The sequence below is a fragment of the Grampus griseus genome, assembly GCF_964374135.1.
Source record: "Grampus griseus genome assembly, chromosome: 11".
NCBI lineage: Eukaryota > Metazoa > Chordata > Mammalia > Artiodactyla > Delphinidae > Grampus > Grampus griseus.
In genome coordinates, this window is record NC_139005.1 from 97,134,789 (window position 1) to 97,148,877 (window position 14,089).

Genomic DNA, 14,089 nt, shown 5'->3' on the forward strand with positions numbered 1-14,089 from the left:
CCCAGGTGTGCCCCCCACCCCTGGCCTCAGAGGGCAGAGCACCTCACCTGGGAGCCCAGCAGGCTTCCTGTGTCCAAATGGGCGGGGCAATCACCCTCTGCTTCTCTCCTGCTCCTCCTGCAGGGCCCCTCCCACAGGGCTCCTCCCACCTGTCTCCTCTGATCTCCCCAGTCTCCCTCCTATGCCCCCAGGACCCACACAGCCTGGAGGGGGCTTGGAGGGCAGGGGATCGGCCTGGGAGCTCAGCAGGCTCCCCATGCCCGAGTGGGCAGGACAATGGCCCTCTGCTCCTCTCGTGCTCTTCCTGGAGAGTCCCTCCCACCTGCCTCTCCTGATCTCCCCGGCCTCAGGGGTGCCAATGTTGTCTGGCTTCCACTTCTCCTCCCCCCTTGGTCCCCCTACATCCTACCCGTTCACTGTGGGGTTCCTCCCATCTACTTGGGGGTTAGAGTCCCCACTAGCAGCCAGCAGGCACCCTAGTTGTGAGGAGACTAACTCCTTGTCTTCCCACACCGCCGTCTTGACTCCATCCCTCATATATATTTTTGGACTGACTTGACGTATAAATCTTGCTGAGATTTTGATTGGGATTGCATAGGATCTACAGATCAAACTGGAGAGAAGAGATATTTTAACAACACTGAGTCTCACAATTCATGAAAACCATTTATCTCTCCATTTATTTAGATTTTTGATTTCCTTCATTTATGTTTTGCAGTTTTCATCATACAGATCCTATATACATTTTGTTAGATTTTTATCTAAGTACTTAATGGGGGGATATTATAAATAGTACTGTTTTTTAAACTTCATGTTTTGATTGTTCACTGTGGGTACATAGGCATATAATTAACTTTTGTGTACTGACCTTGTCACTCACTTAGTTAGCTTATTTAGCTTGTTGGTGAGTTCTTTGGAATTTAACCATGTCATCTGCAAATAGAGACAACTTCATTTCTTCCTTCCCATTTTTATTTTTCTTACCTTATTGCACTGGTTAGGACTTGTGGTATGATGTTGAATAAAAGTGATGAGAGAGGACATTCTTGCCTTTCTCCTGATCTTAGGGGAAAACATTCAGTTTCTCACCATTCACTGTAATTTTAGCTATAATATTTTGTAAATGTTTCTTATTCAGTTAATGAAGTTCCTTCCTGTTCCTAGTTTGCTAAGAGTTTTTTTATGAAATAGTGCTGAATTTTGTCAAATGCTTTTTCTGCATCTACTAAGATGATCATATGTTTAAAATGATAGGTATATGTGTGGACTTTATCCTCCTTGGAGTTCATTGAACTTCTTGGATATGCAGATTCATGTTTTTCTTCAAATTTGGGAAATTTTTGGCTATTGTTTCTCCAAATATTCTTTCTGCCCCTTTCTCTCTATCCTCTCCTTCTGGGACTTCCATTGTGTGTATGATACCCTACAAATCTTTGAGGCTCTGTTCATTTATCTTCTTCAAGAAAGAATTTTGTTCTTCCTTTATTTATTTATTTATTTCTGTTCTTCAGACTGGATAATCTCAATTCACTCATATTCAAGTTTTCTAATTCTTTCTTCTGCATCTTCTTTCTTTTTTTTTTTTTTTTTTTTGCGGTACGCGGGCCTCTCACTGCTGTGGCCTCTCCCATTGCGGAGCACAGGCTCCGGACGCGCAGGCTCAGCGGCCATGGCTCACGGGCCCAGCCGCTCCACGGCACGTGGGATCCTCCCGGACCGGGGCACGAACCCGCGTCCCCCGCATCGGCAGGCGGACCCTCAAGCACTGTGCCACCAGGGAAGCCCTCTTCTGCATCTTCAAATTTGCTGTTAAGTTCTTCTAGTGAATGTTAAATTTCAGTTAAACTTTTCAAACTCTGGAATTTCTTTTTGGTTCTTTTTAATACTTTTGATCTGCTTATTTAATACTTTTAATATCCTCTATTTGGTGAGATATTGTTCTTGTACTTTATTTTTGTTCTTTACACATGGGTTCCTTTGGATATTTGAATATATTTAAAATAGCTGATTTAAAGTTTTTGTCTACTAAGTCCAATATTTGGGCTTCCTCTGGGGCAGTTTTTATTGATTACCTTTTTTCCCCTGTGTATGGGCCATACTTTCATGTTTCTTTGTATGTCTTATAATTTTTTGTTAAACACTGGTCATTTAAAATAATGTACTATAGCAACTTTGGAAATAAGATTCTCCTCCTTCAAAGGTTTACTGTTGTTGCTGCTTATTGTAGTTGTTTATTTATTGACTTCTCTGAAATAATTCTGTAAAGTTTGTATTCTTTGTCATGTGTGGCCACTGAAATCTTTTCTCAGGTAGCTTAATGGTTAGCTAATTATTAGGCAGAGATTTCCTTAAACACTTGGAACCAGTAAATCTCCCAATCTGCTGCTGAGCTCTGTGTGCATTTTGAATCATGCCTTCAACACTCAGGTAGGCAGTTGACAACTTTGCTTTAGCCTTGATTTCCTGCTTGTGCAGAGCCTTAAGGTCAGCTAGAGATGACAGCTTAGGGCTTTCTCATGTCTTTTCTGAGCAAGCACACATCCCTGGGCATGTGCCCAGCCCTACGCACATACATGGCCTTCTAGATTCCCAGGAATATCTCGGGAACTTTCCAAACCCTCTTATTCCTCAGCTTTTCCTTTTAAGCGTTCTGTGTAGTCTATTGGTTACCCCAGCTGTTATCTACTGCCTCAAGCAGCCGCAAAGTTAAAACATTTGTGTGTAATTTTTTTTTGACAAACGTCCCCTCCCCTACTCTGGGGGAAATGTTTTATCATACCTGTAACTGTGCAGTCTCTGAGTCAGTTCATGTACAGACAGTCTTGCAAATGAGGTCTTCCAGGGAATCACTAGGCAGGTCAAATAATGATAATTCTTTGGGAATGAGGCTTTGAAAGAGGTCCAGCTCTATTTTGCTCCCTCCCGTGACTGCCACTCTGCACTGAGAAAGCTGTTATTTCTCAAGGCTACTGTGGAGCTGGAGGTGGCTGATTGGGCTAGGGCAAGTTAAAATGCCACAAAGCTTGCTGTCCTTGCTAGGTTTCAGCTGCTTTTCTTGAATAAATGTTCCTTGGGTTCTTGCAAATCTTCGGTTAAGTTCTAGAATTCTGAAAAAGTTGATTCTAACAATTTGGAGGAGAGACGTGTCAGAGGTTCTTATTCTTCTAATTTCGCCTCTATGATTCCATCTTATCTCCTGTATTGACTTATTAACTTTTGAAAGTATATATAACTTTTAAAACTCTCCCTCCCTCTCTCCCTCTCTCTCTCTCATATGCATATGAGAATCTTATGTATATAAAGGAATCTTGCCTGGTCCAATAAGCTTCTTTTCTCTGTAGTTTAGGGTCTTTCACTAATTTTGGAAAATTCTCATCCATTATTTATTCAAATATTTCTTCTGCCCCATGTTCTCTTTCTTCTTCTTAGTTTCCAATTATGTATATGTTAGGCCATTTTATATTGTCCCACATCTTTCTGATATTTTGTTATTTTTCCCATTCGTTCCTTCTCTTTGCATTTCAATTGGGGTACATGTTATTAATCTATCTTCAAGGTCACTCATTCTTTCCTTGATTGTGTAAGTCTACTGATGCGTCTGTCAAAGGCAATCATTATCTTTGTTACTGTTTTTCATTTCTAAGATTTCAATTTGATTCTTCCAGTTTCCACCTCTCTGCTGAAACTTCCTGTCTGATTATATGTGTTGTCTACTTTTTCTGCTAGAGCTTTAACATACAAAGTTATTATTTTAAATTTCTTTTCTGATAGTTTAAAATCTGTGCCAAATCTGAGTCTCATTCTTTTTTTTTTTTTTTTTTTGCAGTACGTGGGCCTCTCACCATTGTGGCCTCTCCCGTTGTGGAGCACAGGCTCCGGACGCACAGGCCCAGCGGCCATGGCTCACGGATCCAGCTGCTCCGCGGCATGTGGGATCCTCCTGGACCGGGAAACGAACCCGTGTCCCCTGCGTCGGCAGGTGGACTCTCAACCACTGCGCCACCAGGGAAGCCCCTGAGTCTCATTCTGATGACTGCTTCGTCTCTTCACTGTTTATTTTTTTTCTTTTAATTGCTCTTTGGTATGCCTCATAATTTTTTATTGAAAGCTGGACAGTTGTATAGCAGAGGTCAGCAAACTTTTTCTGTAGAAGGTCAGACGGAAAATATTTTAGGCTTTGTGGGCTACATACAGTCTGTCGATTCTTGTCCTTCTTGCTCTTATTCTCTTTCTCCTCCTCCAACCTTTTAAAAATGTGAAAATCATTCTTAGCTCATAGACTGTATGAAAATAAGCCACAGGCCCTATTTGGTCCACTGGTTGTGATTTGCTAACCTCTGATACAATAGAACAGTAGATGCTGAGGTAAGTATTCTTTACGCTTGGAGAAGACTATGTCTTTCTTTCTGTTAGGACTTTAGTGTGGGGCTTGGGTTGATCTTGTCAGGAGTTGGGCTGCATTGAATTTTGCTCGCAGCTTGCCTTTGGGTCTTCCTTTGTGCTGCTCCCTGGAGCGATGGGCTCCTGTGGCTCTCCTAGCTGTTTCACCTTTCATTTTATTTGATGATTGTTGGTGTGGTGGTAGAGGATGGTGTGGGGTCTTCTCTGAGGTTCTGATTCGGCCTTGCAGACTGTGAGCCTTCATGAGTGCCCTGCCCCTCCTGCAGATGTAATACAGGGCTTAGCATATATTTCTGCCCCCCTCCACCTCCAGGAGTAGAGCTTGTTCTGCCCCCTCGCCTGCAGTGGGTTCTGGCCGGTGCCCTCAGACTAGGGTTTGCTGTCCTTTTCTCTGCATAGCGAGCTTTCTGCTCCCTTCGAGGGATGGGGAGATGGGTTCTGGCAGAGTTTCAGCAGTGGCTGCTGGTACCCTCTTCCGGCCACACCGCTGCGGGGACAGGGACAGAGGAAGCTTTCTCTGGATCCTCCCTGATCTCTGTGAGCACCTGGTGAGGTTCCCGGAGGATGCAAACTCCTCTGTGTCAGAGCCCCCAGAGCCTTCACATTCTCAGGCTAGCCCACATTTGGTTTTGAGCAATCTGTTAAAAATGTCCAGCTGAATCCTCTTACTGGCTTATACGGTATGCTGTGATGTCTATCCCAGGTAAGTAAATGCTTGGGTCTTGTTTCTCCCTGCAGGCACCTGTCTATCTCTAGACTTTAGCTCCATTCTCAGGTGGGTTTAAGAAAAGCTGTTAACTTGCATTTTGTCCAGCTTTTCTCTTCTCATACAGGTGGGAGTGACGCTCTTTCCAGCTCTCTGCATCTCAAAGCCCAAAACCACAGGTGCTTCTCAAACCTCTGTTGTGTCACGCTTGCTAACAGCTCATTGTCCAAAACAAGTCACGTGGCTGAGTGTGGGTTCAAGGACTGGGGAAATAGACATTAGTTAGTAACAGGAACTTCAAGGTCAAAAGCAAGGGACATGGATACATGACGGGGAGACAAATAGGGCCATTTGCTTTAATATGAGTTCTACTGGGGTGGAAAAATGGGCACTCAGTTCTTTCAACACAGTAGGATCCAGAAGGGCTGTTGCTCCCCGCTGGGCCTGGCTCTGGGAAGGGTGCCCACCTGAAGACACCGGATCGGGATACAAGGACCCAGGAAAGAGGAGAGGGAGGGGACGGGTGGTCCCGGCTGGGAGCACGGTACTGCCTTTGGGAAATGGCCCAGCCCTCTTGGCCTCCCGGCATTGACTCTGAGGGCACTCAGCTGAAACCCTCCCTCAACCCCTTGCTGAAATTCTGTCCCGAAGTCCAGCTCTAGGTGTAGGGCCAGGGCTCTTCGGGTTCCCATACCTAGGGCTCCCCCCACCAGCCCTGACCGCCTCTCTTTTGATTGTCTCTGACCTACCTTGTTGGGGGTTCTAGGAGACAGGTTTGTGTTTGACTCGTGGGGCTGGGCACAGACCGACTGGAGGACGAGCCCGAGGGAAGCGGGGTTATCTTCATTTTGCAGATGCAGAAATGGAGGCTCAGCCAGAGAGGGAAGTTGCACAGGGGCCAGGGGATGAACAGGGGGCAGCTGGACACCCTGATCCTCAGTCCAGCCCTGCTCTCTTGACTCAAGCTTGAAAGGGCCAGGCATTGGGAAAGCAGCTGCCCCACCTCTTCTGGGGTTAAGGGAGAGGGTGGCTAACAGCTCACTCGCCTGCAACCCTCAGCTCGGAAGCTCTAACTCCGAGAGAAAAGCCCACTGCAGAGCCAAACTCTTTCCACATGTGGTCCTCACAATGTCCTCTGAGAGGGGGTTGTGATTGCCCATTTTACAGATGTAGAAAGTGAGACTCAGAGGGGTGAAATGACCTGGCTGAGTGTCATGGTAGAGCTGGAACTGGAACCCCATCTCACTGACACCAAAACTACTCTGAGAATGTTTCAGGAGGGCTGGTGGCCAGTTGTGACCCCACTGAGTCCCGCTTCTGTGCCAGGATGAGCCACTTGCCTCTTGAGCCCCTTCTTGACCTGGAGGCCCCCTAAGTCCCTCAACGGCAGACCCACAGGCTGCTGAACAGCATCAGACAAAATGCGCAGCTCAGCCTGGGGAAGTCAGGAAGGCTTCCTGTAAGAGGCAGCTCCGCACTGAGTTTTTGGGTTTTTTAAAATTAATTACTTACTTAAGTTTTGCTGTGTTGGGTCTTCGTTTCTGTGCGAGGGCTTTCTCTAGTTGTGGCAAGCGGGGGCCACTCTTCATCACGGTGCGCGGGCCTCTCACTACTGCGGCCTCTTTTGTTGCGGAGCACAGGCTCCAGACGCGCAGGCTCGGTAGTTGTGGCTCACGGGCCCAGCTGCCCCGCGGCATGTGGGATCTTCCCAGACCAGGGCTCGAACCCATGTCCCCTGCATTGGCAGGCAGATTCTCAACCACTGCGCCACCAGGGAAGCCCTGCACTGAGTTTTGAAGGACAAGTTAGCATTCCTTGAGGAGCAGGTGCACAGTGTGAGCGGCATCTCAAGAAGGTTGAAGCCAGGCACACGGGGTGGGGGCTGGGCACACGGGGTGGGGCCCCGAATGCCGGGGCAGGGGCACAAAGGAAGGGCATCCTCCCACCCCCGCCCCTTAGAAAGAAGAGCTGCTGGGGCTGAGGGCGTTCCTGTTCCACAGCACCGACTTGGGGCCAGCAGGGACCACGGCCCCTCCCTCCCTCCTCCCTGAACTCAGGCTGCCCTCAGGGCAACCCCTCCCCCTTCACACACGCCCCCCCCCCCGCCCCCCGCAGTGGGCATCTTCATCCTCTGAGCCTCCTCCAGGGCCCCCAGGTTCTCTGGGATCTGGGGGCCTCCGCAGTCCTGGCCCAGCTAGACCTCCTCAGCCTGGTCCCCGATGCCCCCTGCCGGGCTGCGGGGTGCCTGGCTGAGGGGCAGGAAGCAAGGAGCCATGTCCTCACTCCTCAGGCACCCCAGAGGGCGTCCTTCCCTCCTCCACCTGGGCCTCAGGGTCTCCATCTCTCCACTGGGGACGGAGACCCCACCCGGCCCGCTGGAGTGGCTGTGCAGCCAGCAGGGCTCACAGGAGATCAGCTCTGGTCTGGCTTCCTAAGAGCTCCCGTGGTCTCCGGTTGAACATTTGACTCCTTCCCTGGTCAGCAGCCGTGTCTGTGTCCCGTGGGAGCAGGGAAAGGAGGAGGCGTGGCCATGGCAGTGACAACAGGAAAGGGAAGGAGAAGCCAAGGCCGCTGCCCAGGCCCTGGGGAACCCGCCCTCCAGTGGCTGGGGCCGCGGCGGGCGCTGGCCGGGCGTCCCTCTGAGGGACATGAGGTCCGCTGGCCGCGTGTTGCTTGTGTGTTGCTCAGGGTGACAGTGGAGGCTCCTTGCCCCCACCCCTCCCTGACAGCCCGGGGTCACACAGCTCAGGGGCAGCTCTCTTGCCTGCCTCTTCTGTTCCTTCCAGAACTTTCCAGGAGGCAGCAAACTGTCTCCCTTCCATCTTCTTCGTGATGGGTGGAAAGGACTGCGGCAATTGAAAACTTCTCTCAGCTTGTCACACCCTGCTGTGTCCAAGCAAGAGTCCCTCCCGCAATGGGCGCTGGTGGGTGGCTCCAATCAGCGGTCAGCTCAGCCGGGCCCTGGAAAGGCTGAGCCCCCAAAGAACACATGGGGCCTGACGCAGATGCCGGCCGCTCCTCCGTGACGTCAGGCTCCGTGACGAGAGGCGGCCCTGTGGACAAGCCCAGCAGGGGCACAGATGTGACCCAGGTGTAGGAAGTGCTGTGGCGGCCCTGAGGCACCCAGCAAGCTCTTGTGAATAAAACCTTCAGAAAGTCTGAGTTTTGAAGTTTATCATTGGTGGTTCCTTTAAAGCCTCAAGCATCATTCTTGCAGAGACTAACATTTTAATTTGCTCAAACTAACGAGGGTCCCGAGGCTCAGCGGGGCAGCCCCGAGGCCCTCTGGAAGGCCACTGCTGACGCTAGAGCCCAGCGCTGGGCCTGGGATGACCTCGGAAAGACGCAGGCCGGGCGTGGGTGTGGGCTCTGTTTTGGGGACACTCTGGAAGTTCGTGAGACAGCCCGATGATAGATTTTACTAGTCTCGGGGACAGGCCCTGCGGTCCCCGTCTGTCCATGCTGGGCTCGCAGAGCTGGCCCCCTACTGAAGGAAGGCGTGGAGGAAGTCGTTGTAGGAGATTTTTGAAGACAGCGTCTTGTCATAATACTCCAGGATGTGGAAGAACTCCTCCTCGGAGAGGTTGATGCCGTACTGCCTCAGGACCTGCAGAAGAGACGGGGATCCCCCGCTGGTCTCGGAGCCCCTCAAGGAAGCATGTGCCCACCTCTCCTCCCGCCCCGAGCCTGGACCGCCCACCTCCAGAGTTGCCCCCAGCAGCTCTCTCTCCCGCTTCCCTTCTCCCCACCCCTCTTCTTTGCCCACCCCCCGCCCCCCTCCAACAGGGCAGCTCCGTCCAGCAACACGGGTGCGGGACACGAAGACCCCTGGACTTCCCTTCAGATGGGAGCCGCTGGGGTTCCCTACCCCTAGCCGGCCCTCCCACAATCGCCTCCCCGAAGGGTAGTGAGGCTGGTCTACATGGAGGATGAGGAGGATGGACGGAGAGGAGGGGACTGGAGGGGAGACCTGGCCACAGGGCCTTAGCTAGGGGGGCCTCGGGGTGCGGCCCACCCGGGGAGGAGGGCAGGCCCGCAGGTGCAGGGTGCAGGGAGTCGTTATGACCCAACAGTAATACAGCCCAAGGCAGAGCCTGCTATTGCCCAACCAATACTGATTGCCCTTTCCCCTTCTGTTATCAGAATCCTGATTTTCAGGCTGCTGGGATCCACCTAAAAAAGGCGACATTTCTTAGCTTCTCTTATAGCTAGGTATGTTCTGGCCAGTTAAAACTAACTGAGAATGTTATGCGGGACTTCTGGGAAGTCTCTAAAGAAGAAGGGCGTGCCCTCTTTCTCTCTCTTCTGCTGCCTGGAATGTGAAAGTGATGCTGGGGCTTTAGCAGCCATCTTGGACCATGAGGCGACCTTGAGGCAGGAAGTCAGGTGTTGAGGAGAGCAGAAAAAAATACAGATGTCCCCGATGACTGTCCGGCCACCACGCCAGCTCTGGACTTCCTACCTCTGAGATTCTTTTATGTGAGAGAGAAATAAACTTCTACCATGTTTAAGGTGCTGTTATTTTTTTTTCACCTCTGTTATGTGCAACTGAGACAAATTTTAATAGATAGATAACCTATTAGATAAAGATTAGGTTATACATTCCCCATCTATGTTCTGTGTTATAATTTGTTTCTCAGAGGGGGCTAGAAAGTGGGGCTAGAAGAGCCCGACGTTCCTCTGGGGCCGGCAGGACAGGCCCGGGACCATGGGGCTGAGGTCAGCTGGCCTGGCTATGGGGCTGATGGGCTGAGAGCAGAAAAGGCGACTGAGCCTGGGTGTCCAGAGGGTCCCAGCACCCATCTGGTCTCGGGCTCTGGCTCTGCTGAGGGCATCGTCTCCGTTTCTATTGCCCTCTCCCTGCTGTCATCCACCCCGAATTCCTGGGAAGTTACCTGAAGACGAGGAGACTAACAGAAGCTCACCCGCTTCCTTCCCTTCTCTGGCTGAGAATTTTACTTGCCCCCAAAGTAAAGACAAATGCTGTGAGCTGGCTGCCACTGTGGGGCACGGAGGCCCCGGCCCAGCGACAGGCCTGGCCCCCACCCACCGTGCGCGGCACTGGGGCTCTAGGGGGCCCCTCGCCCTCCAGCGCCTTGCACGAGGCCCTTGAGAATGCAGCCCCGCCAGGCCCTCCAACTGCGGTTCATCTTCCTACATTATTATTTAAGAAAAGCTTTTTTACTTAAACTTTTTTCTAGCTGCTGAGCACAGATAAGTCTAAGGAATACATTTTTTGTAAGTGCCTTTTGAGGCCATAACCCCTTGTCTCTGTGATGTCCTGACTGAGTTTTCTTCCTGGCTGTAATATTTGATTTTTAATCTAATGCTCTAGACCTCAATGATTTTCTGAACCTCAGTGGCCGGGGTGGGGATGCAGAGAGGAGAGGAGAGGGGGGTCAAGAAACTGCCAATCCGAGGAGTTCTACGTTATTCTGAACGCGGGAGTTTTAAGTCCCCCTCGAGGGCGGCCGCTTCTTTCCTCTGGGAGAAGCGCTCCCAAGGTTCTGCAGGGTAAAGCCAAGCGAAGAGGTTCTGCTCCAGAGGGGCGGCTGCGGCGGGCGAGGCGCTCCCTCCAGACCACCTTCCTCCGTGGATGCTGGACTTGCGCGGGGCAGGAAAGGCACCAGGGTTCAGGCTCTGTCGGGAGAGCTGCTTACCAAACCGTGTGGTGCGCGGTGGGCAGCCCCTCCACGTGAGGGCGGCTGCGGGAGAGGGGAGGGCCGACCCCGGGGCTCCTGCGAGGCAGGGCTGGGGTCTGTGGGCCCTGAGTCGCACACCTGGGACCCCGCCTCGGTCCCCCGATGCTGTCATTCTGCTCTGTGACCCTGCCGGCTCCCCCCATAAAGACCTGGGACGGGGGCTGGGGAGGAGGCCTGGCCTGGCGCGGGGTGGAGTGCAGCCAGGGCTCCGCGAGACGCAGCAGCTGTCGTGCTGCCCCGAGGGCAGCGGCACTCAGGTGTTGGCACCGGGACGTCCCTGCAGGGTTCTAGAAACCTTCAGGGAGGAGAGCCTGGGGTCTGCAGCACAGGGACACGTGCACTCGGCCCTTGACAACCTGGGGGAAGTGGGGAAGTGAGGTCTGGGACAGCTGCCCACACCCGGGCCTTCCGCTGGGGGCCGGCGGATCCTTTCTGGAGGTTTTCTGGCCATGGGCCTTTGGCAACTGCTTCCTGGTCAGAGGTCACAGCCGCACAAGAGCTGTGCTCACCATCCTGAAATCAGCCACGCTTAAAAGCCCCGTCCTTCCCTCGTCGTAGGCCTTGAGTGTGCGCAGCATCGGCCTCCAGCAGCGCACAATTTGGGGTTGAATCCGCAGCAGAGCGGCGTAAAAGGAAGAAGTCTCAGCACCGCATTCTTTCTGGGAAAAGAACCAAAAACCAAGAGGAGGTAAGAAAGGAGCTTTCGGATGGGAAGGATGGAGCGGACAGGCCATGGCCCGAAGGGAGGGAGGAGGGCTGCCAGCTCCTGTCGTCTCGGCCCCCTGCTCACTCCCCACCCCACGCTCCCAGCTAGGATGGAGTCAGCAAGCGCACATTTCAAGTCTATGTGTGGGCTGATCACAAACAGCATCGCCTGCGCGCCTCCTTCCGCTCCTCCCCCACCCTGGGAGGAAGGTAGGTCTCCACAGCCCCATTTCCTGGATTGGGAAATGGAGGCTCAGGGAGGCTCCGCTTGACACCAACACCTGCCAGGCTGCCTCCCGGGGAGCCCCTCCCCACGTACTTGAGGGGAGAGACAGGCAGATAACCGGCCAATTTCAAAACAGTCTGAGGGAAAAAAAAGAGATTCAGCTGGGGTCTTCTAGTACGTTCTTAAAATGAACAGAGTTTTTTAAAAAAATCACAAGGTTGTAATTATATCTAGTAATTAGATAGTACACTACCCTACGATTATTTCATTTAGATGCTATTTATTAGATTGGAAACAAGATATTTTAGCACGTTTTAGCCCCAAAGCACATCTGAATATCACAGAGGTGGACTTTAGGCAGTCATGTGTAACACATTTGGGGGAAGTTTAGTTTAGTTTTTTTTTTTTGCGGTACACAGGCCTCTCACTGTTGTGGCCTCTCCCGTTGCGGAGCACAGGCTCCGGACACGCAGGCTCAGTGGCCATGGCTCACGGGCCCAGCCGCTCCGCGGCATGTGGGATCTTCCCGGACCGGGGCACGAACCCGCGTCCCCTGCATCGGCAGGCGGACTCCCAACCACTGCGCCACCAGGGAAGCCCCGGGAAAGTTTAATTTTTAACATGGCACTACATGAAACAAATTAGCACAAAGTTAAACTGCTTTCAATTTTTGTATCATTTAGCACCTATGATAGAAACCAGATACCCTATAGCTTCGTTAGCTGCCAATTTATCCAATCAGCTGGTCGGCATGCACGGAAGAGAAGGGATTGTATGCGCACTTGCCCTTCCCACACCCAAGCTTGGCCTGAGAAAGGGTTTCCCATCCCAGCCCTGTACACCAACCCCTCCAGAAGTCCTCTAGGAGAGCCCCCCAAAGCAAAGTCCCAGCTCCCTCCCACAGAGGGTGTCTCTGCTGTCAAAGCTGCAGAAAGCCCCCAAAGCACTAGAAAAGGCAACGGCCCTTTCAGCTACTCTGCCGGCAGACAGTTGGCACGGTGGGGCCTGGACAGCCTGCAGACGGGACGGGGACTGGCACGGGGACCAGAAGGGGCAGGAGCAGGGCAGGCCCTGGCCACACTCTCTCCTGGGAAAGGCGCCCGGGGAGTCTCACCTCCTTGTCAGTCATGCCCAGGATGCAAGACAGGACTAGCCTAAGCCGCAGAGCGCAGGCTGTGGGCACGTCTGGGTGAAAGCCCGGAGCTGGGGGGCGAGGCAGCGGCACACGGAGGCGAGCGGGGACATCTGCCCGGGGGCTCAGCACGCCTCCCCTCATTTACAGAAGGGGGAGCTGAGGCCCGAGAGGTGGAGGAGGGCCAGAGCTGGGGGGGCCTTGAAGGCTGTGTGGTCTCCAGCTATGTTCCTGTGTCCCCTGACGACCCACCAAGGACAGTGTTTTCTCCACTAACAGAAAAGCTGAGCTAGAGAAAGAATTGTCTTAAGGTTAAGTTTTACTTCCTTAACTTGGCCTAAGCCTTTGCTTGGCTAAACTAGAAACTATGCTAAGATGGGGCCCGATTTAGCACAAAATGACAAATTCGGCTGCATGGAAAGTTCTGCGATGGAATCCACTGTTTGCTGGGCTAAGCCGCCAGCAGTCTTAAGCCGCCACCTATGCTGTCAGGTCTGCCCCACACCTCTGGTCCCCGCAGCTGAGTCCTACAGCAGCTGGTTTCAGCTGTGTTTGCTCCCAGGTCGACAAGGCCGGTTGTACTTGTTTAATTCAATGTAACTGAATTCAGCGTTATAGGTGATGGAATATGAGTGTGAAAAAGGCTTGTTCTACTTCATGCTGTGGAAAGACTCGAGAAAGGTGAGTCCGTGAACAGCGTGGCTGAAGTGGGTGTGGGTGAGAATCATAAAATGACAAACGATTAAGAAAAAAGGTAAAAATCTAGGGCACAGGCCCTCCAGTTGCCATTTAAGCATCTTTAGGGTCTCATTCCTCTTCAAGGAAACGAGAAGAGAACGGTAGACATGCATCACGGGTGTAGTTTACGCAAGAAAGAGAAAGGGTCTGCGACTGGCCGCCCACACCAGGAGCAAGGCCAGCCCGTCTCAGACAGTTGAGGAGTGAACCGGCGGTGATGCGTAAGTTACAGGCGCTTCCCTTTGCTGTGGTCCCACCCCACCTGCCTCTCCAGTGAACTGACCGAGACCCCCCGCTCCTGGTGGCCGTGTGAGCCGCTGACACTCTCCCCGACGCTCGCCACACAGAGGTGCCCGCGGGCACGTGCCACCCAGCCAGTTTGAGAACCTGGGATCCAGGCTGCTGGTTCCCAGTCTGGGGTCTCCAGGCCCTTATGGGGCCACCATTTGTATGAAGTGAGACAATGGGATGTAGGCGGA

The 14,089-nt window shown here is 52.3% G+C and overlaps 1 protein-coding gene across 1 annotated transcript in view; it reads right to left on the minus strand.

Annotated features, from left to right (window-relative positions):
- Positions 1 to 8,591: 8,591 nt before the first annotated feature.
- The window catches only part of EFCAB6 (EF-hand calcium binding domain 6), a gene marked incomplete at its 3' end in the record, with an annotated part of 176,396 nt that continues 170,898 nt past the window's right edge, over positions 8,592 to 14,089 (minus strand). The window contains 2 exon segments of the mRNA XM_082666200.1: positions 8,592 to 8,714; positions 11,319 to 11,468. Coding sequence (XP_082522326.1) covers positions 8,592 to 8,714; positions 11,319 to 11,468 — 273 coding nt within the window.